The 24444-nt window shown below is 33.4% G+C and overlaps 1 protein-coding gene and 1 non-coding gene across 2 annotated transcripts; one reads left to right on the top strand and one right to left on the bottom strand.

Moving 5' to 3' along the window:
• Positions 1–1532: 1532 nt before the first annotated feature.
• Smp_050640 (glut4 vesicle protein-related) lies at positions 1533–21095 on the top strand (the record flags this gene model as incomplete). Its single annotated transcript, XM_018796634.1, has 13 exons — positions 1533–1684; positions 1734–1775; positions 1809–1946; positions 1980–2059; positions 2091–2157; positions 4025–4114; positions 6116–6171; positions 8193–8313; positions 8978–9077; positions 10228–10298; positions 15656–15741; positions 18149–18197; positions 20976–21095. The coding sequence occupies exons 3-13, from the start codon at positions 1821–1823 to the stop codon at positions 21093–21095; spliced, it is 966 nt and encodes a 321-aa protein (XP_018651756.1). The 5' UTR covers positions 1533–1684; positions 1734–1775; positions 1809–1820.
• Smp_tRNA_00590_Pseudo_CGT.1.1 lies at positions 20149–20222 on the bottom strand. The gene has a single exon. It is a non-coding gene (tRNA).
• Positions 21096–24444: the final 3349 nt, after the last annotated feature.

Genomic DNA, 24444 nt, shown 5'->3' with positions numbered 1-24444 from the left:
GCGTTGAATAGATGTTTCACATAAACATCTAGAAAGTGAAGGGTCACGTGTAACATTTCTAACCGGATGATGAACTATCCCGATACTATTCTTATCATAGTTCTGTAAAATTCCAGATACTCAGGGTCATCTGAAATACGCAATAAATTTGTATTAAAGTGTCCTTTTCCCGCTTCACGCTGTTTCTCTCGTGTTCAAGTTTTCTTACAGATTTTACCTGGAGTTATTAGAAGGGTTTATGAAACCGATTCCAGAGTTCCTTTGTAAGATTTATGCTAATCTATCATTAATTACCTTTAATAAATACTACTAGTTTTCGTTTTCTCGCATTATCGTATTACTTGTAAGAATTCAAACTTGCAGCCGATATTTATCCTGTTCTAAAGCTTTCTTAGCACTCTGTCCCGTGAAGTCTTCCACTACTTTCCGAATTCTTGTTCATATAGAGGTAATGACCTGGTATTCCTTAGTATGGTACGATAAACCCTATATAGCTTTGCATATGTTAATGGAGGGGATAATCCTGTTGCTTATAATCATCTTGACTACATATGGATCTTCTTATCTTTTGTCACCCTCGTTTTCTTTTCTTAGTCAATGTTTCCCCATGATGTATCAATACTTAATGTTCTCCGTCCTGACTTCAGTGTCAAGATACCTTGTAAGGATGATGTCACGGTAAATAAACCCCAAAAACAAACAACCATGTACACCTTTGACAATGATTCTGACCTCATTGGTTTCACTGGGTACACCTAGCTGAAGGCGCTGGATTACACATCTCAGATAGACCAGAAGTGGATACGCCATGCGACGCCAACTTTGTGACTACTAGCCAACTTAAGCCAAACGCTTATCGACATGCCCAAAGCTTTCAAAAATATATCTTTAAACCCCTTCATTTCTGGAGTATGACTGGAATGATTTGATATAATTCAATTATGAAGTTTTTACGTGCGAAGGCGTCGTCAAACTCAGAAAACTTGTAACTTCTTAAATGGTATTGGTTCTTCGTGAAATCTCAACGTTGGAGTGCAACATCTCATGAGACTGATCTTTGTCGTCATTAATGTTATGCTTTTTTTCAATATTTAGCCTAGGATGACGCTCGCTGAAATCATCCTCCTTACTACTACGAAGAATTATTTGATGATGTGATTAGTACATTTTTGTAGACAGTCAGTGGACATCCATGATGTGTTGTACATTCCTTTTTATAGCATTAAATTAGTCTTTATTCTCGGAATATTGGGAAACAAATATAACCCATCCTCTTTGAAGCACAGGAAACAGAACTTAGGCAGTAGGAAGTATGGACTGTTTAATGTCTTCGAATTCTCGACCTTGAGCGCGATAATACAAACGCGGATAGTTTGTTAGTTGTGTGAAGATGTCAGAAGGAAGTGCTTCCAACAACGGAGTGAAAAAGACGCTTCCTCCTCAACAAACATTTTTATCACTCTCTTGGGATTACTTTAAGTTGTTTCTGACATGCGCTTCCATTTACGGCGTAGGATACTTTCGACTTAGTACTACCTGGGTCTTGATCGGATCGCTTGGATATTTCGTCTTGCAGCATACTAAAAATAAGCAATCAAAGTTAATAAGTTCACTTAAAGCCATTGGAGAAGATGAAAAAGCATTCATAATCCAAAATTTTACCGTAAGGGACCTTCCATCTTGGGTAGGCTTAATATATCAGTGAAATCTTATAATGTAACTTATTTACTAAGGTTTACTTTCCAGATGTTGAAAGAGCGGAATGGTTAAACAAAGTAAGAAAGTCTAAAAGTGAGATACTTTGCTAGGTCATTGAACGAATGTGGCCATCCATTAGTGAGTATGCGAGAGACATTATCGTTGCATCTATCGAGCCTGTCGTTGCGCAAAATCTACCAACTGCATTAACACCTTTTAGTTTTGCTACTATTGACTTAGGTGACACGGTAAATGAGCTTCATCAGTTATCTGTATCGTAGCCCCCCAGAATCGGTGGAGTGAAAGTGTATATGAATGAAAACATCAGAAAGGATGAAATCGTTATGGACCTAGACCTTATGTAAGTACTGTTTTATTTAATACTTGCACAGGCTTTACAGTGATGCTAGAATCAAAGTAAACTTAGGAAAAGTCAAGGCAGGAGTGAAGGAGTTTGAGGTATTTTTCAATAATTCATATATTTCGGGTTATATATCCCTGTATATCTACAAATTTAGTCTAAATGGCATGTACCAAGTGTCTGGCTTTTTAACTAACTAATCTAAATGCCTCTAAATCGTTTTGCGATTTTATATCTCAAGCTGAATAGCCCAGGGTGTCCGTTTTTTTCGTTTTCCAACCAAAATGCTTTTCACTCATTCAGTTATTGATCCTAATGCTGTTTATTTGATTGCCAACCTAGTATATAACTATCAAACACTGTTTTACTCAGTAAGAGTTGAATTTACAGGTAGTTTGTAGTCTGGAGGAACGCCAGTTTTTCCATTTATATTAAACGTCAGGAGGACTAGAGGTTCCCTTAAAATCGTACTACCTTCCAGAGATCATTAGGGCTTTGTCTAAGTGTTCCTATCGTATACTAAATGCGTTTTTGCACCGAATGAAATGAGATAATTTTGACGAAAGTCCAATTATCCTTTCACGAAAACTAGATTCAAATCAATTTCTCACTGCTATGGTGTCGCCCTCTGAAGTAGTGACAAACAGCAACACACAAAGGTTAGGTAACGAACAACACGACTTTGGTAGCCTCAAGCATATTCCAGCTAGTTTAGGTTTCAAGTTCGTTTAGTAAATGGACCTGAAAAATTCGTCCTATATTCTTTAGGTCTTGCAAAAAATAACTGTATAATACTCCTCCTTTTTGAAATCTGTCTTCGGTAACTGTTGAAATATCTCCACACAGTCCTGTGTTACAACACTTCGACTTTTATCCAGCTTATAAACAAAAATAGGCATTTTGGACATCTTGTAGAATCGAAACTGGTGTCCTTTTTAAACATTCTAAAGTTAACTTTATTGCGAGTCAATTGTATTCTCTGGTTTTACAGTTTTTATACTCAAGGGCTGACTAAATTTCTATTAGATTGTTCAGTGTGTTTGGTTTACTTGTAAATTTCCTGAGTCTCGTTGGTAATTTCAAGTATGATCCTGTGGATACTCCCATCACGAGATTAGTGGAAGTATTTATGCACACCAATACAATTATTTCGTGCATATTGCTATCCTTAAATACTATCCTTAGTATAATTAATTCCAAAGCGATAACCAGTGTGCAAAGAATGGGTATTTTAGCAAGTATCGAATCTAGTTTCCCAAACTGTTCAAAATAACAAGAAATGGACTCCAAATATATATTGTACTTAAATTAAAGTTGTAAAAGTGCAATAATTCCTCTTAGCTCCCTCCAACAATTCGTGGGCTAATCATAACCCTTCATACTTTGGTGGCTTGACTCCCAAGCTTGAATGCAGTTTTGAAGTAAAATCAGATGTTTAAACTTGATGTGGTGAGACTATAAGTTATGGATGACCTTTGAGCGATGTTAAGGTGACCATGAGAATGTACACCTACTAACTAGGACCAAATGAGGGTTATAAACCAGGGTGAGAAACTAGAATTAGGATTTACGGTTAATGGTTATGGTCAGGGATTACATTTATGATTTTCGTCACGAACTAACATCAGCTATAATGGCAAAATGACATTTAACCAAATGTATGGATAAATTTCGCTCCAAAATCCAAGACTCGTTATCTTATGTCTGATTAGTTCGTCCATAAAATATAGTCTCGCCACTACTGAACCGATGTTCAGGGGTGGTGCTGGTAATCAGATACTAGCTAAAATAATCTTTGAGCTAGACTTTTTGATTCTTTAGGAAAGTCTTTCTCAATGTCTACAGTTGGATAGTAAATAATAATGCTGTCATTCCTAAAACTAAAACCATATATTTATTATATTCCATTCAATTGACTAATGAAATATTCTTCATTTTCTATCTTTAATTTATTTGCAATATAAGCTGCGCGGTACACTACGTGTCGTTATGAAGCCTTTAGTTCCGAAAGTCCCGTTCGCTGGTGCGGTTACCGTGTGCTTTTTGGATAGTCCAGTCAGTATTTATTGGTAGATTTCTTTCATTTATGTACAATTGCAAACTTGTAGCATTCTACGTGCAGTCACGAATAAGTTGTTTAGACACTGCCTTTTGACTATTTGGCTCACTGGTTCTGTATTTTAAGAAAAAACCCAAAATTCCTTCCGTAATTTACCTTGTATCTAGCTGGAAATAATTTTAGCTTAACATTCTCCCCTTTAACTAATATATTTACAGCGGTCATTTTTATTGCTGGCTAGTACGATTTAATCGAAAGTCATAATTAAGAAAAGGACTACCAAAAGAAATCCCTCCACGTTTAGCGATGCTAAGTCCCGAATTTCATTTCGAACACCATAAGGGGATCTAACTCGGCTCCATAATGATGCAGTTTCATATATTGGTAGGCTTTTGTGGAGAAAATGAATACACTACCTTGAAATCATTTGCAGACAGAAAACGTTTACCCAAGCTGATTCAGTCTTAGTTATCGTTTATAAAAGCTAAAAAGAGCACAAGATCTAAGGCCTTTCAATACACTATTTGTGACTAGATGGGATGCCAACAGAGATAACTTCGTTTCATCTTCTTGATGTTTATGACGAAGAAGAGATTCAAGGCACCTACTCACTGAATCCTTGACGCTGAGATATTAGTCTCCCGCTAAGAAGCTGACGTCCGATACTAAGTTCAAAAAAGAGTGATTTAAAGGTGTCAAAATTACAATTTATCCAAGACTTAAATTTAAGGAAGCTATATTACGAACTAGTTATAAATTCCCCAGCTAGTAAACAATCAGAAATTTCTTGTAGTTCAGTTTTTTCCATTGATCTATAGATCTCCACATACCTGTGGTTGTGCAAGTCATCTCGAGACTTGAAAACGGTATTGTATATATGGTTTCTAGCGGTTGGGATAAACGCTTGCTTTCAGAGAAGTTTAAACAGTTTTGGTAGACGTACTAGGATATCATGTCCGATACAAATGAAGTAAATGGATGCGATTCCTACCATTCTATGGTCCCTTAAAACCTAAATGTAGGTTATGGCTCTACCGATTTGGAAATAAGTGAAGGAAAATATTGTTTGTAGCTAATACTTTTGTGTATGACTTCTGATCTCATGTTATCTAGAGGTTCATAATTAGTTACAAGCATATTACTGCTAACGTTGGCAATGGTCTTAGTATCAGTTATAAATACACCGTCATGCACGATGCAAGGATTATTTGTTTTTACGACAGTCAGTATTTATTGAATATAAAACTAAATTTTGTACTCTGATTCTATCGTTTAGTACTAATAACTCTTCGTTAATGTCTTTTAATCTATAAGCTTTAATTTGGCTGAAAACTACAGTAGCTGGAAAGAGGCCACATAACTCTGACTTATCACAAGTATTATGATCAACGAAATTTTGTATATTGGGATTCAGGATCTCAATAGCCTTTGTTAGCATCAAATACTATTTCCGAAACTGTATTAGTTTGAATTAGGAGTCGAGTAGCGATAGCATTTATAGGAAAATCAAGTTATATTTATTTGTTATGTTTAATTATTACTTCAGTTCATCTGAATAAATGCATATCAATTTGCAAAGTTTACTAAATCAGACTGTCCCATAGAATTTATAAAGATAGAGAGAAGCTCCTGTAATTTGGACGTTCAAATCACCACCATATTCTCTATCTAAAAAATAAATGCCTCATAATAAATCTTTCTGTAGACAGTAAAAGATATATTGGGAATTAATAAATCATACGAGTTTACGATTAGCATTGTATAAAGTATCATGAAATAACTATTCAACAAGTCCTCATTAAAAATTTACAAATTTATTCACTAGACATTAGCTACTTATACATTCCTTTTCTCAACTCGTCCCTACAAAATGTCTTCACACGTACCATGTGGGAAATGTATCAGTTTGGTAGATCCCTTCATTTTTTTCTTTACTATGTTGTCTATTATTTATGGAAATATTAGTCAGTAACATTCATTTTTCATTTGATTTTTAGTATATCAATTTCTCTTTAACCGATATGGGAAATATCCTGGGGCTCCCGGGTTTGCAGTGGGTTTACTTTAATATGTTCTTATTTCTAGTTTTCTTACTTTATATTGTTATTCTATTATGAGACGTTTTCAGAACATTTAATTATACTTCCTTCATTGTACATTTGACTCTATGCATATGGATGAGTTGCAGTAGTCTGAACCTTGATTTAATGATTATCACCATTCAGTCGTCAATATATTCCTTTACACCAAAGCTTATATTAACGTTTCATAATTGTAGTTTGGCTTGCTAAGCCAAAGTACTGAATGTTGGATTTGAGAGGACTAACCGTTAATCAGTTACTTTGAGATCTCCAGCGCTGGCAGTCGACATGAATCTTAAGTGCAATTTAACGTAAGGGTCTTAATACAAATGAAAATTTATTCCTTAGGAAGATGACTAATAGTGTCACAGTGAAAACTGTAAGCTAGAGATCTCTTTAGGACTAAAGATTATTATTGCTTGGACCAACATAACCAGATGAACAATCTTCGTCTAACTAGAGATTAATCAAGCTGAACATCTGTCCGCTTTATCGTTGGCCGATTCACATTCCAACCATTTGATCTAGTTGTACACAATTTATTCGTAAGCCTTAAAGCTCCCCAAATTTTTAAAAGTTTTGCAGTTTTTCTCATCAGTGTTAAAGATATGTGATGACAATGAGAATTCAATCACTTCGTAATCTATATTCCTCGATAGTGTTAGTCTAACTTTAACGAACCTTTATAAAAGCTCTAAACTGTTATTCGACATTCACGTACATATATATGATGACTGGATACGACAAACAAATATAATCACAACTGTCATTTAACAGTCCTTTATTCTTTTCATTTATATCCAAAGAATACATTTCATTAACAATAAAACACTTTTGTTCCTTGCACCCTAACGTTTTTTCAGATCTCTTGTACTTGCGTTATGATTTCCATATTATTTCAAAATAGTCTATGATGGATTTCAAAGTAACTACTCATCTACTTACTATCAACTTTGCTATTGAAATGTAATATCATAGTCGTGTGGAAAGTCTTTTATTCAACTGACAAATGTGTTTTTCTCGTAATGATGTACTATGAAAATTCTTGTTCAAATTAGAGCTTATATAGTCAATAACTTGGCAATCAAAAACAAATGATCTTTTTGCCAGAAATTTAATCTTCACAGTTGCTGAATATAAGTGAATTAAATATCAAATATCAGGACACACTGAATGTTTAGGAACTGAGGAAGGCACGGTAATCAGTTAATTTTTCATGTCACCAAGAAAAGTCGGAAACACAAAGATTATCTCTAGTGCGTATACAGACATTAGTTGACATCATTACCAAGAACTGATTAATCGATTTATATCCACGTGCTCTAAGCTTCTTTACATCGTCAACCCCAATAAGAGCTACTTACCTAATCCTCTGTGTCCTTCTAATTTAAGTTTATTTTATAAGACAGTTACTATTGCGGTTTTAACAAACTTCGTCGTTATCAGTAGCGATATTCCTCTCATAATTTTCTTGAGTTCTAACGACACGATGGTCAAACCACAACTCCAATTTGATAACATTCATCTACATTTCTTGTAAATGTTTCATGTAATCGCATTTTTGTCCACAGCAAATAAGTATATCGTTTAAGTGTTCTCATCATAGAAACGGGATTTATTTTTATAACATGTAAAGCAGTATTTAATCTTTCGAAAATCTGGTCGATTTGATACGATGGAAATACAAATAGGTAGTAGATAAGATACTTCTGTACATGTATTTGTTTCAAAACCATCAGAAAATCATTGATCTAGAATGTTACTTTATATTTGAACTAACTTTGAATTTCTTAGTTTTTTTCTCGGATAACAAATGTCTGAAAGATTTATAATACTAATTTTATAGTGTTCTAGAAGCATGACCGACAACTTATGTCCCTTTTTAATTAGATAAAAATCACTTTTAAAAGGTATTAAACTTCGATCTTGTCTGAATTTTTGTATGTTATTTCTGCTGTTTAGTAACTTCTGTACTTATTTTAAATCCATTCAGACAAACATTGAATACAGTACTTCGTAATGTTGTCAATCAGTTGGTCGTTCTCCCAAATCGTCTACCGGTTCAACTGGTTCCTGACATTGACATACAGCGTTTGAAATATCCATTGCCTCAAGTAAGCGCGTATCTGAAGTCCCAATAGTACAGTATGTCTCGACACTACTTAACCTAAATGTAGAACGTGATTAGTATCATGAAACAATACTGAATTGTATTATTCATTGTTCATGATATCAATTGACATTATTGCTCCCTCCATCTGGTAGTTTTAAATTTTTGTTATCAGGTCTAGGAACGTAGGTATTTTAACTAAAGAACTTGGTTAAACCGCAATTTTTTAAACAAGTGGATTCATTTATGCGTACTTCTCAAGGGCTTATGAAGACAAAATAATGGATGAAGCGTTAAGGCAATCAGACATAATTGTAGCACGAACTGGTCATTTATTACAACATATCTTCAGTTGGTGTTTGAAAGATATTTGAAAAGTGGCTTGTAGTTTTAAACGACAATATTATTGCTGATATAGACAACACCTTTTTGTTTTCATGGTTTTTCGTCTCTTCTGTAGTTCGATTCCATATTTCATTCATCTTTTATAATTTTATAATATATCGGACCGTGTTATTTCAGTAAACAATTAGGTGTTTTCTCTTCCGATCATCAAATTAATGTATTTTGAATATCTAAATTAATTTTTGAACATTATTATTTCTCATTTTATTCACTAATGCTACTCCAATTATTTTTATACTTTCATTATTGATCAATGCTAAAAGGGCGTTCTTCATATCAATATCATATCTGGTCGAAATCTTAAAGCAGGTGATAAAAATGTGATTGGACATAATACATCTGATCCATATTGTGTTATACGAGGTAAATGTCAATTTTATAGTATATATTTTATTTTCAATAAAATAGATGTAATTAAAAAGTGGGTTCTAAATTTTAGTTTTGCTATCCTTATTGTTTTTCTGAAACTCAGGTTGTCGACGATTCTTTATATTTGATTGTTGTAACAGATTAGCTACCACTCTTTCTGACGTCTAGATGATCCAACAGTCAATTATTTTAACTGCTTGTAGTCTTGCGTAACTTGTTCATATGGACCATTTTCTATTATGATGCAGCTCTTGATATCCACTAGTTTATTCACAAACTTTATAATGAGAAAAAGTTTCATGGATTAGAATGTCAGTGACTTATCATATTATCCAATTATCTGTGACTTTTTGTCACAGTTTAAGAATGAGAAATCATATTGGTATATCTGTTGTTCATAGAAGGTTAGTGTTTGCCAGACCGTAGCTGCTACCCTGAAATGGTGGTCGGGCTTGACCATCTTGATTACTCAGCCGAGCTATATTGGCTAGTATGGATGTTCTCTTAGGTCCTACTATGCCAGACAGGTCGGCTAAAGAACGGGAAGACTAAAAACAGCAACTTAAGGTCCAAGGGTGAAGTCGCACTGCTGACTGTAGAGGGGTGTGACGGCAGTAAGGTGTTTTCCCCGGACAACCATCATCTGCAGCGATATTGCCTTCTTACAACAGAAGGAAGGAGTTAGAAAAGGTCGACCCTAAAAATGTCACACCTCATTTTACCCCGCGGACTTCCGTCTCCGGCGGTAAAGTCTTTTGAAGTGCAGAGCTAACATATCAAAAACTTCCTATAAAAAGGCCGCGCGTGACTGGCCTCAAGCAGTTGTCCCTTGGGCTTTGGCCATTAATTCAATACTTCCTACCAAAGATCCGAATCAAAATATGAGTGTTAAATGTATAAGTTGAAAATTGTAATATTTCTAATTTTTCCAATTTATAATCATTTGTGTATGGTTTGAATATAGTGGCTGTCCGTAGTAAAGTTCAGGATGGATGCCTCTTAATTAGATTTGCGTACATCTTGGTGTTGATATTCCTAATGGCTCTCGAAAAACTTGCATGTAATAGAATATAAAAAAAATCGTCAATGAAAAAAAACTTTTTCAACTTTATAAAATTGACAACTTGAATTTTTTCATTAACAGTTGGTGCTAGGACGTTCACTACTTCTGTTGTTAAAGAAACACTAGAACCAGTTTGGAACCAACATTTTGAGGTGGGTCATTTAGTTCTCTTGATTGCCATCTTTTTTAGTCATTATCTCGTGATATCGACTGGTTCCTCATTTGTTTCTTTTTTCCTACATATCTTCATATTGGGTCTAATCTAGCTCACTATACTCAACATTTAAGATGAATTTGTTTCGAGAAAATTTAAATTACCTCTCATTTCAAGTAAATTTCAGAGTATTACAATATATTTAAAGAGTTAGTAAAACGTCTATTAATAATTCAAATATATTTCAGAAATATGTAACATTTATATATCGTTAACTAATGAGATTGGTTGCGTTATTTCGAGGATAGTCTAAATGTATATTATCTTTTCTGTGATATGTGTAAGTCAAACTTCACGGTACAGGGTACAATTCTATGCGACATTATTGTGTTTACTAGACGTGAAGGTAACCTCATAGTGTGATCGCTTCATCACTTATGATATTAACCACTCCTCCCTCCCATGAGACTATTATTATCCTAGAAAGATTCCTATCTGAAAACAACTTAAAATGCCTGCACTTCATTATTTGTTGAAAACTGAAAGCATGTATGCACACGAAACGATGCATAATGTTTTACGTACTAATCGACATATTTTGTAAACCTTTAGAATACCATAAAAAACAATATCTAAAATGTACTGTACTATTATGGACTTGTGCTTTTTTTGCCTTCATCACTTATTTTAAATTTAATTATATGTTATTTGTTTAGATAGATGTTGTTAACTCTTGTCATTGTACAAAAATCTGCACATAATAAATATTTCCCAACTTGTGTTGATGCGAAGATTGTTTTGTACTTCAAACATAATAAGCTGCATGACCCTGGTGGAATTTCACTCATTTTCGTTCTGTGGTATTTTACAAAAGTGGTCTGTCATATACTCTACCCAATTATTTTACTGTCAGATATAAAATAAGGATTTTCTGAATTATTCGATTGGTTTGTAAACCAGTTATTCATTTCGTTTGTGCCCGTTGTTAAACACTGCTCTTAACACAAGCTGTGGTCCACTGGCCCTTAATATCTCCTACAAGCAGAAACATATTCTACAGCTGTTAAATCTCTTAAGCCGCTAGTAGCGTAAACTAGTGCTTCATTTGAGAGGCTTCAGTGCAACAATGTTAAATATTCTGCGAATGTTGTAGGTCTATTCTGTTTCAATTTTCCAAAGTTTATTGTAAACAGCGATGGCGGATTGTAAATAGATGTACTAACCTCTGCTCTTTCGAGTGTTCCAATATTTTCAGAATTGGCGTGTTATGAATTATGGCCTCAGAGTAATATCGCATAACAAAACTACCAATCAGAACATCGAGTTCTGTGACTTTTACCCTGAGTCAACCAATGACACCCCACAACCAGTAGCAGCAGCTTTGATTCACTGCTAAGGTTTTATTGGTCCTCGATCTAGTAGCTTCTCACCCTGCCCTCCCCGTTGAGTCCAGACCAATTTTGTTTTGAATGACACTCCAAGAAAAAAATTCGAATTCTATTGAGTACTTCTGATGAAAGTGGATCTGTAGCCTTTAAACATATCAGTGAGTCAAAAGTAGTATATAATCGAGCATACATCTGCATCAGTTCAAGCTGTCACACCACGATAACACAGCGAGACAAAATTACATAGACCAATACCAGAGCAGTAGAAGTAATAGTCATAGTATCAGTGGTTATAAAAAAAGACCAGGTAACTATGATATGATTTATAAAGAAAACGTTAGATTTCGCAATAAAAACTATCAAATAATCCAGAAACTCAGGATTTGATTAGATACATCTCCATTAGGACCGATTCAGAGTTATGTTACCAATGCCTCTAACCATTGATCATGGCAATCACGCAGACCTGGATCAGGTCATTTACGTCTTCCAACATAACAAAGTAACAATCAATAATTTCAAGTACTGGTACCAATTTTCTTCTGGTCACTCCTACGTTTTTTCAATCTACTTCCACATTAGCCGTTATCTCTCATCATGACAGATAGTGATTCGGCATTCGTATCTCATGTCCCATCCACCTAAGTCGATGGTTATTCATAATCTTACCAATCGCCTTACTATATATATTTAGTACCTTGCTTTTAATGTCAACACTGCTTACTCGGTGATCTCAGCATACACGACCTATATCCCGAAGATATTTATGATCAAATACAAGTAACCTACAAATCTCCCCTAATCTTATAGGTCACGTTTCATAGCCACATGGTAAAACAGAATGAACTACCGCTTATTATATTCGTTTTTAAATCGGTAGATGAACATTACTCCCACACCACGAGTGTTGTAAGTGGGCAAAAATCAAACGAGCTGTTTGAATTCTGGTCGAGATTTCACTAGACACCAACCTACCAGGACTAATGAATATTACAAGATAAGTGGTCTCTAAATAAAACCAAAAACTGCCAGTCGATCTTTCGAAGAAAACTTTTGTTCGGTGAACGGATTTTGATTAAAAGGATCTAATCTTTAGCTGGGATTTTTACTTACATATAATAATGCTCTGCCAATGTTATAATAATCAGAGTAAGGTTAAGTTGAAAATAAAGGGTTGTAATCAAACCCAATCATATCATCAGTCAATGAAACCAGTCACTTTTAACTTTATTTGTGTTGAAATTGTTGGTTAATCGTTCTAGAACCTAAAACTGTTACAATTAGGGACTTCATTTTCAGATAAACAAAAGTACTGCAGATGCAGTTGCGGCCTATTAGCGTCTTTCTGTGGATCATGAACATTCAACTACTATCCTCTTTGTTTCCTATAAACATGTAAATCTTAATCATGAGAAATTTGACTTCGATTACCATCAATAGTATGTAAACCTTGAGTTGATGGATTATAGTTTGAATCGGTGGTGAATAGTCTGCACATTTAATGAAATTGTCTTTTCATCAAGATGAAATAAATTACCTTCATTTCTCTCACTTTTCTGTCAATCCACAAAAGTTGAATAGCTATGTGTCTGTTTTTCATCACAAATGTAACAACTATCTGCTACATAATGAACGTATACTATATCGTACGTGTGTATGATTTCACACTAGAATATGATCAGTCTTCGTGACTTACACTGAAAATGTTTCCTTTCTTTAATTTGCGCTTGTCTGTGCGCATATTTGTGTACAGCGTTTCAACTTAAGTTATTGGTGTGTTTCTGTTGCCTGCTTTCTATCACTGTTCATTTTCTAGGTCAAACTAGCTGAACCATTGTACCTCTATCGATTTTACTCGTCAGAACAGAAAAATATACTGTGTCCAGATTTCCATTCAAGATAAGGAAAAATGTATATTATTGATGTCTTCAGGTTTTTTCCATCAGTCGTGGATAACTTTGAGAGTTCTTTGTACTATTGAGACCAATGAGCAAACAGGTTTATCAAGTTAAAAACATATTACTAGAACTACTTATATATATATATATATATTCAAATACCATTGTTGCAAAAAATAATAAAGTTTTTCTGAAGGTTATATTGATTTACACTACCAATATATAGCGTTCACCAAAATAATTAGGCACCTCGCTTGTCTGTTCAATCGCATAGTTTTCATCACAACTCTATGATGACACAATAGACCTGCCCTTAGCTTCGTAAGTATCCTTCGAATTATACATTAAGTAACTGATGACTGATGGTCCTTCGAATTCCGAGTCATGATCTTATCGTCCATACCCCAAACTTCATTGATTCGACATTATGACCTGGTTTTTTTCTCATGTACGTTTGCATAATACCCCAAGATATGTTTTGCTTGCTTTCTTGACGTTTTATAAGAAATTGTGTTTTACTAGATATCAGTGTGGTGAACAAGAACTCAGGTACGGTAAACCATTATATATTATTTTATGCGAAATCACACAGTGGCTTTATAAAATATGAAAATTTTACACAAAGTATGTCATTTGAATATCTTCTTTGAGTTGTCGTTTACATACTTCATCATTCCTCCGATCCAGTTCTTATTGCGATTGCTTTTCGTTTTTCTTCCTCTTTTTATTTCAATTTTCTGCTGGTAAACATTCTACTTCCAATTCCTGCTACATACTACTTAGGTAGCTCACTTCGCAACAGTTTTCAAGACATCTATTTAACACTTTCCATTCATCCTTTATGTGTCAACTAAAGCGGATTCGCATGAATTATTCCAGTTATTTAACGTGAGTGGGCATCCAAAAGGAAGTGACCACTTAGTGGTTCATTAGTAGTGCTAGAAAATGGAGCATACTCAGAGTGACAACCTTTGCCGCTTCATCGAGATATTTATAATAATATATAAAAGTCATTTTGACTGATATTTTGTTGAGGATAGTAAATGATATATATATATATATATATATACATATATATAATTATAGCTTAGACACAACTAGACGATTTGGATTTCGGAGCTGACCTGGCTCTTCTATCCCATACGTACGAAGAAGTGCAGATCAAAACAGCCAGTTTAGCAGCAGTCCTATCATCAGTAGGCCTTAACATAAACAAGGAAGAAACAATATCCCAATATACAACGCAGAAGGTACCATCTAAACCATACTTGATGAAGAAGCAATGGAAGTGGTGGAAACTTCCACGTACCTCGTCAACACCATTGATAAACAAGGAGGATCTAATGCAGACGTAAACACAAGGATTGGCAAAGCAAGGACAGCATTCCTACAATTGAGGAACATATGGAACTCAAGACAACTGTCAACCAATATCGAAATCAGAATCTCCAATACGAATTCCCAAGACAGTTCTACTGTACAGACCTGAAACTTGGAGAACTATCACAACCATCATCAAAAATGTACAAATATTTCCAAACAATTGTCTACACTAGATAGTTAATGTTCATTGGCCAGATACCTTCAGCAACAACGTACTGTGGGAGAAAACAAACCATCATCCATTTGAAGAGGAAATTAGGAAAAGACTCTGGAGGTGAAGGTGTGATCCCACGAGGAATAATGGGTGTAGATAAGTAATGTGTTGAATATGCGATTATGAGTTATTTGAGGGGATGTATTTGATCATACTGAATACAAAAGGGACAAAAATCGTTTAGCGAAAAACCTTTCATAGTTTTATTACCTATGCCGATTCCTGAGAATGTATTTCGAATAAACAACTATTCCGTAAACTAGTTTCCCAATTTTCCCCTGGACGTCAACAGTTTATTCATATTAAGTAGACTTATTAGAATGCAACACATCTCTCTATATTAACTTTCGTTTATTTAACAGATCACGAATTATTAAATGTTTTCGTCATTAATTTCATTTTTTAATTATGTTGTCTTCAATTTGACCATTTAGATACTATTTACTTTTCTTTTTAAATACATTCCATTTAGTCAATCGTCGACATTTGTCATGGTCAGTCAGTAACATTTGAAGTATACGATAAAGACCAAGGGAACAAAGATGATTATTTAGGTTGGTAAGTATTTTCTTTTGCTTTAAAAAAATTGACTGTCTGGTTTTAGTAGCTGAAAGATGCGAAATGATTTCAATTTTTTTCATCTATACCTACTCAGAATGAATATTACTCAATAATTAATATGCCTGAAGTGGGTTACCTGAATTCAAAAATAATGACATGTGACCTATAAGATTGCCATAGCACAAGCTAGAGACGATCAATTTTATCTACATCATTGTAGCGTCAAAGCTACAGTTTACAGCTTGTTAATTCAAATTCTGTCGTAGTCTAAAGTTTTCTGAAGTTCTGTCATCATATAAACACTAGACATTCCTATGGAAACAAAACCATTTTGGAATTCTTATTTGCTTGTTTTAATTGTAAATTAGGACATAACATAAAATAAAATATATAACAAAGTATACAAGTCAACAAATAAGTTGATAATAAGCAAATCAGCAAGTCACTCCGCCATTGATCGTTTGCATACAAATATTCTACTGAATTAATCACCTTGACTTCCATCTCTTTATGCACATATATGAATTAAGACAAAAAAAGCTTAGACGTAAATTAATTTTTTAAAGCATCAATATGCAACCTTTCTGGTCTGAACTATGATTGGTTTCTCTTCACATAAGTGCATCCTCTAAGAATTGCTTCAGTAGCTCTCTTAAGTCACAAGCATTTTAAGCAGAGATGAAGAGTGGCCAGTAGATGCGGGTAAAGCCAGCCGACGAGTCCCAGTTGGGACGAAATGCACGTCCTGGATTCCACTGCTGGACACTGTCCAACTTGGCCTAGAATGATAATAACCTGTGATGTTTTCAATCTTGTGCTTTCCAAATAAATTGCCGATAAATAATTTTCTCAACCAACTTTGATTTACAGTTTGCGTACTGTACATTAATTTATTTCTAAAAACAAGCGTACAGTAGGAAGAAAAATAGTCTCTTTGTTAGCTACATCGTTGTTAAAACTTTTCATTATTCCTTATTTTTGTGTCTTAACTTAAAAAAAGTTTCATCTCTTTTAACAGAACACCAAACCTCAAATTACTAAACTTTTAACTTACTGCTTCCATATACACGTTCACTATACCGAACTTGCTCACTGTAGCCGAAAATCTGTATTAGTTTTAGAGTAAAAGATTGGATGAAAACTATATAATCATCTGAAAGTTTAGTAATATCTATTTTTAATTGAATGAGATGTAGTCATTTCTCAACCACTTACAGGTTTGTGTACTAAGGTGCCGTCACATGTATATTATGTAAACAAATAGTTCATATGGCTTGATAGATAAAACGATATATATATATATATATATATATATATATATATATTGCAGATTTATTTTAACTTGATATGAATTTCGTGAATAATCCTTCTGCGATGTAAGGTCCAAAAACTGCAAATATATCTATACAGTGTTCAGCCATCAAAATAAAATCCAGTACTCCAGTTTTTTTATTTCATTCAAGGTTATGTACACCTCAGCGGAAACGTCTTAGGCTATGAATTAAGGTGACACATAACATATCAGTATAGTGCACGCGATGTCGAATCACTTAAACTAGTGGCCACATTGAAAATTGATCTATAGAATTCAGTCATCTCTAAAAGGACTAGACAAATGCGACATTAACCATAACTCATTGACCAGTCGATTGTTTTTATATGCAGCTCATTCGTAGGTGTTTTTTTTCGAATACTTGATTCGATCGGGGTTATCCAGACGAAGATGAAAATGTCTGATTTTCACAGGTACCACATTTTTACAACCTATCAAGCCTTAAAAGCTATCAGGTTAGAGCATACCTCTAACACTACAAATACAACTCCATAAATAAATAATTGGCTTTGATGATCTGTCGATACAGTAATTTTTACGGCATATTAAATTAATGAGGCTGTTATTTTTGAGGTTTTTAAGGTTTCCTTTCTATGTAAAATTGTATGTTTTGATGCCGTCTTTCTAGGTTAATGTACTAAAGTTATCACCATAGCTATAATCTACATAAAATTCTTTTCCTCTTTTCTTAATAATGGGATTGTAAATAAGTTAAACTATTGATTAATGTAGCTTTCATTTGTATTTTTCTGATAAACATACACACTCACTTTATCGAGTACAAAAAAGTAGCTGTTTAGCCGTCTCATTATCTGCTGCTAGTCACCTAACCAGTACTATGTGTAATTAATCGATCCCATCTTATCGCAGTCTCAAACTTACTTTCTCGTTCACACAGTATTGAGTAAACGAAATATATTATAGTTGAACATCAGGTATTTTTATTTAAAGTGAAATATTTCATATCACTGTATTGGACACAATATCAACCGTCGTTTTCATCTACTTATATTTTAATCTATTCTTTTATATAACTACCTTATGTGTTTTAAATTTATCATTTCAATGTAGTACTTCGATACCAGTTGAGTCGGTAGTCAGTGAAGGTGAAATAGATACGGTAAGTGTATGAACCGATTAACAAAGTCTGTGTTTGTTATAAATAGAAAAAGATTATATCTGTCCCAAATGCCTCGAACTAACTCACTGATGACAATTTTTGTTAGTATTGAGCTATTATCATAAATTGAGTAGCGTTAAAAGTACTTACTCTTGAATTCATGTTTAATAGTCAAAAAATATTGCGTTAGTCATCAAACCCGATGTTAGTAAGTTCCGTCTCACATGAAAGTTATGGGCGGTCATTGCTTCAGAGTTTCAAACTAGAACAAAATGGTTCTTGAAATTCAACGATTTTCTAACTTAAATCATGTTGTGTTTGGAAATCTCCACAAAAACTACTCTTATAACTTTTCTGATTGACGTGTAGATATTAGGCACAATTTTGACACTAAAAAATCTAGTATGTTTACCACATACAAAGTCACTATATGAATTTTATTCATTTTTTGAATACTAGACAAATGTCGCGGAATTCGATTGAACTATTGATGTTGAAGATTACTTGTTATAATACTGAATCATTATTTTCCATCTCCATACTAGCTTAGATGATCGGATTTGCTCAGATGGTATCTACAAAGCAACTAGGAACTAGTTACAGTATTATAGCCTCCTAAGATTTGTCAAGAAAGATGTACATATATCTTTCATGTACATTAAGTATCGAAGTCTATATAAAAAAAAATCATAAAAGTACACATAGAACTTGTTTAATCATGTCCATTTGTGCAATTCAAAGGTTCACGGCCTCTACATTGATTGTTAACAGTAACATACATTATTTATTCTGTTGATTAACTATTAAGTAAAAATTATGACAAACAGATTTTCTCATTAGATGATTTAATTAGGAATCATTATGTTTTAATATGAATTATCCTTAATTTACTGAATTTGCGACTGAAAAATCAATTCAGCACTTTAGATTATTTATTTAAATACTTGAAGGTCAAAAGAAGTTATAGATTTTACAGTTAAGCTATAACTTCTCGGCAGTTTATACTTTTCAAACGCTTTCACCCTTGTGTATATAACATATAACATGATCGATCCTCCATTTTGATCCACCTTAAGAATTAACACACTATTCCAAACCAAATCACTCATTAAAAGATTTTATTTGGTACATAAAATTATGATAGCTTCATAGTGGTTTTGTATCATAGTATGTCAACAAATACCTTACTAGCCTTCAAATGCGTACAGTACCAAACCATCTATCTCTGTAAAATATGACAGACGATGTAGTTCTTTCAACACCTCTCCATCCTGTAGTACTTCCTGTTTCTCTACTTTGTAGTGCTTCACTCGGCAGTTTAACTCATTGTAAACCCTACAATATCACTGACTGATTTAAATTTGCCAGTTAATGATTGGATTGATAAACTATGACTGTCTTTATCAGTCAGCGTAATTACTATCACCAATCGCAAAGATATACTATACAGACAAATAAGTCAGACTCAGTTATTCTGAACTTCTCATTAGTATTTACAGACTTTTGACTTGTAGCATACGTTTCTTCATATAAGACATAGTAGCGTCCCATTATAGAAAGCTATTAATTGAATGACTTTAACTGATTATTGCTTTATAATAAAAAGTTTCTTCTCATCATTAGGCCTCACAAAAAATACGGCTAGATAGTTTAAAACATTGAGATAAACAATCTTAGTTTCAAACCCAACTCTACCTATTTCAGATAGGCCACCCGGGTAATATCACTAGCCGTCACACTAGCAGTGCAACTTACAAATCAAGTACACAAATCTGTACTCAGCAAATGAGTAAATAATATATATTTGTCAACATAAAGTAAATCAAATGATATATCTTTCAAAGTTGAAATCATGAGTCAATTGAAGCTAGACCACCATCAAAAACCTGGAAGCACTGGACGGCCGTTTCGTCCTACTATGGGACTCCTCAGCAGTGCGCATCCACGGACCCGCTCTCGCGAGCGGGATTCGAACCCAGGACCTACCAGTTACGAGCCAGAGCCCTTAACCGATAGACCACTGAGCCGGCATCCAACGGTGTTAATGTCTAACTTCAACTGATCCACGAATTATGAGCGACACTTCACCAATTGCCTTCAGTGAGTTGTTATCTCACAACAGACGTGGTTGAACTCCACTGGTCACTGCTTCCCACTAGAACTCCAGGACATGTATCTTGAAGTCAGTCACTAGTGAGCATATGATTATAATCAGAAGGGGATTTGTGGAGATTTCAGTATATTTCAAAGTCGAAATCATGAGTCAATCGAAGCTAGCAAAATGTGGCTATGAATAGGGGGAACAGTAATTAATGAAATAGGGTAACTCAAGAATGTTAAATCGTATAATGATAGTCTATAGGTCAAAATAAAGCTCATAATAAGAGGAACACGAATACGAATAGTTTAGTTACTTAACAATTATACAATAGGAAATATACATATCACATTGGTCCATAAATAGTCCTCAGAGTTAACATTCATAATTCCCCAAGGGATATAACACTAAGAATTGGCTAAAGATTCATCACCATTAATTCAATCTCATCCCTACACTACACTCACTGCGTCTTATCGCTTGAATACATCAGAACAGCCTGAAAATTATCAGTTTTGTATTTGCCATTAAAATATTGTTAAAACTATTTATCTATTCGTAGCAAATGTTTAACACTCGGAAAATATTAAAAGTTTTCCTAGTTCTCATTCTTCTATATGTAAGAAGTTAATGATTTCTCCGTTTATCTCTTCTTAAAAATATTTTTTTCATACATTTAGTGGTCCTCATTAGAAGGGGTAAAAACTGGTTCATTACACATTCAATTAACGTGGTTTCGATTGTCAAATCATGAAGTGGATTTTGCACAGGTTAGAAAGATATATTCATCATTTGCATAATTTCTTCTGTTAAGTATTGTTCGGTATATAATAACTAGGATTGTATTAGTTGTCCTTTGGTGCTTTTTCTCAAATGATCAAATAAAGGTTGATGATTGATAGGATTTTACTTCAAACACTTCAATTCCTTGTCTTAAATAACATTCAAGTATTGAATAGAAAGTGGGGTTGTATCATTTAGCAAAGTAATCAAAAATTATCAAGTCTTAATCAGCCACTGAAAAACAGAAAGCATTTTTCTTCGTATTTGAGTTGGAATTACTTTGAATACTATTCAAGTCGAAACTCGTCTAAAGGTGTTCATCAATTTCCTGTGACATTTCATCAGTGTTCTTTGCAGAACATCTCTATGACTATAAATTAACATACATTCAAGTATTTCTCATGATTTCAGTCAGTATTACAATCCCGGATGTGTAAAATTGTGAACGTTGAGTGTAGGCAATACATTTTCGGTAAACTATTTCAGAGTTATTGGAAAAAAAAATTTGTACTTGTTAGTTTAATGTTTCATCATCATACTTAAAAATTGAAATACATACCTCATTTTCTTTTTGAAAGATGTATATTCCTCTCCTAGAATAAATATCAATCCGAATTAAAAACTCAAGTGTCATCGTGAGTTGTTTGTTCTCCTCAATACCTAGCTTAAGTACTTAATCTCGCTATATTACTTATAATTTATCAGAATTATGAAGTGCTATTATTTTGTTTCATTCATTATCGATTACGTAACTATGCAAACTATGAATTAATGAACAAACTATTCTAGGTCAAATTCTCTTTTGAAATCACAAGTTCTTTTGTGTTCTTTTCGTTCTTTGTTTTTAGTCGATGGTATGGTTCTATATACTAAAGTTATCATAAAACGCTTTAAGCTATTCAAAACTACATCCTTCATACAATCTTGGCCTGAACTTTAGCACTATATATATATATATATATATATATATATATATATATATAATTATTATTATTGTTATTATAGTTTTTAAATGTACTTTAACTAGTGTTAATCTTCCGGGACTTACTGCTGTTTACCTTGTTCTGCATCGTAGACTTTTTTCTACATTTCCTAATCAGTTCAATTGATTTTCTCTTATTTTATTCGTGAAATTGGTGTACGATTTCAACTAACCTCCTTTCGCTAATTCATGTTTGTTATTATCCGGGGATAATTATTAAACTTGCGATTTGGAAACATTACTTCCAGATTACGGGTTTAGTACTAGTACCCGAGTATTTCACTGATTAAATGATTTTAGATTCGATTTCGTCAAATATTATCATTATTACTATTATTATTAGACATTTCGAATCATATTATCCGCCTTTTCTTATGTTCTTCTTTCATCAGTTTGTTCTTTAGGTATTTGGCATTTACTGTCTAATATTTTACTGGTAGTTTGGAAAACCATGTCTCTAATAACTGAACTGTTTTATTCAAGGGAATATGGACTGTGTTTGAGACTAGCGTTTTAATCCGCTTCATAACTATATTTAAAAAGTGTCCGTAGTAATTGGTGGATATATATGTTTGCATATGTTCTTACTGCTAATACATGCTTGTACTTACTATTCATAGAAAATCTTCAACCCGAAATTCTAGTTAAAACTCTAAGGTTGGCTAGTTTTAGATTTATTGCTTCCTGATTACTAGAACAATATAATAGTCAAAGTGTTACGACCTGATATTTTGGGGAAAATGCTCCTTTTTCTGTTGTTGAATAGTGAATACAGACACCTCACCATTCATTATCCTAGCAGATAAATCCGTACTTTCATTAGTGAACAGTTAAAAAAACCCTTCTAAATGATGTATTGATTCGGCCAATTTTTTATCCCATTAAATCAATGTCTGTATACCGCATCACACTGTAAGTAGTCGGTTGGTAACAAATTAGCTATAATAAATCGTATAACTGTAGTCAATGGGTTAACCGGAAACTTAAATAAATAAATGGAATATATATATATATATATATATATATATATATATATATATATATATATATATATATATATATATAGTAATGTAGTTACTCAGTAATTATACAAAAAAATTAAAATTACAGATATTTCTAAAAACTAGTTCAAATTTTTTATAATATCCGTTTCATTACAACTCTAGGTTTTTAAATGTCACTGTAAATGACTTATAATCAAAGTTGAGGTTTTTTACCAAGTAATTCCGCTAGTATTGTTCCCATTTTCTAAAAATATCTGCTTCCAAAAAATATCAACACTTGTAATGAATACAGAAGGTTTACCTAGTATAGACTGAACGAATAACATACTGTGGTCACCGTTTCCCAAGGGATCCCATCCCTTCTCTTTACTCCACTAGCTTGTGGACCAAACCGTGGATCGGAGACTCGAGAAATGTCCCTCTTAAAAACCTACCCGCTTGTATTTAGATCACACCCTGTCTTACCAAACAGTCTTGTGTATTATAAATAAATAAAACATTTTGTGGTACTAGCCAAAGTTATCATCTCAAAAACAATCTCCTTTGGTAAAACATTAACAAGATGATTTCACGTGTTATTTTTAATTGAATATAGATATTAATCTGCTAAGGGTTTTTTTAAAATATTTTTTATAACATAATAGGTGAACTATATGTTATTCTAGTTTCTCGATAAAAATTCAACGACTAGATGTTATACGTATCCTGTAATTTATCTGAGATTTGAAAATCACATCTATCTTAGATGCTTTTTAGTCAATCAACTAGGTACTCCCTCCTCGAACCTAGATTTCGTTTATATAATAGTGTTTATTTGGTTAGTTAAACCTCTGACTTTAGAGAGTTCTACGGTTAAACTAGCGATAACCTAGTTCTAACGACATAAATCTCTAATAATCTGATCTCTTGTTTGTGGTTTCCTTTAATTGTAGTACCCTGTAGTTGTATACACCTAGTTGTTGCTCTTAAACTTGGTTAGCAAAGTGCTTTGTTAATATCTTACCTTTTAAGTGAACAGTTAACAAATGAAGGTACTTGCATCAAATTGAATTATTTATATTTAAATATGACAAATAATACTTGATTGTACATTCACTTGACTAATTTTTGTCAATTATCTCCAAAGTTCGAAACACAGTTTCGCTTCATCACAGTCCACTATACTTTACGGTCATACAAACTGTAAAGCTTTTCATTATTGCACATATTTCTACATATTGACTATGCAACTTAGGATAAATAAGAAAAAATGTAAAAAGGTAAGTTATATGATCGTAGATTAAGTGACAAATAATTCAGCCAATTCTGTATTTTTGCTAATATAGACTGGTAGCGAGAATCAAATACTAATAGGTGGTTGTCATTTTCCCAATATGAGGC

Source organism: Schistosoma mansoni, chromosome 4 (assembly GCF_000237925.1).
Source record: "Schistosoma mansoni strain Puerto Rico chromosome 4, complete genome".
NCBI classification, from domain to species: Eukaryota; Metazoa; Platyhelminthes; class Trematoda; order Strigeidida; family Schistosomatidae; genus Schistosoma; species Schistosoma mansoni.
The sequence above is the reverse complement of the archived record's forward strand: the minus strand, read 5'-3'. Positions and strand labels throughout refer to the sequence as shown.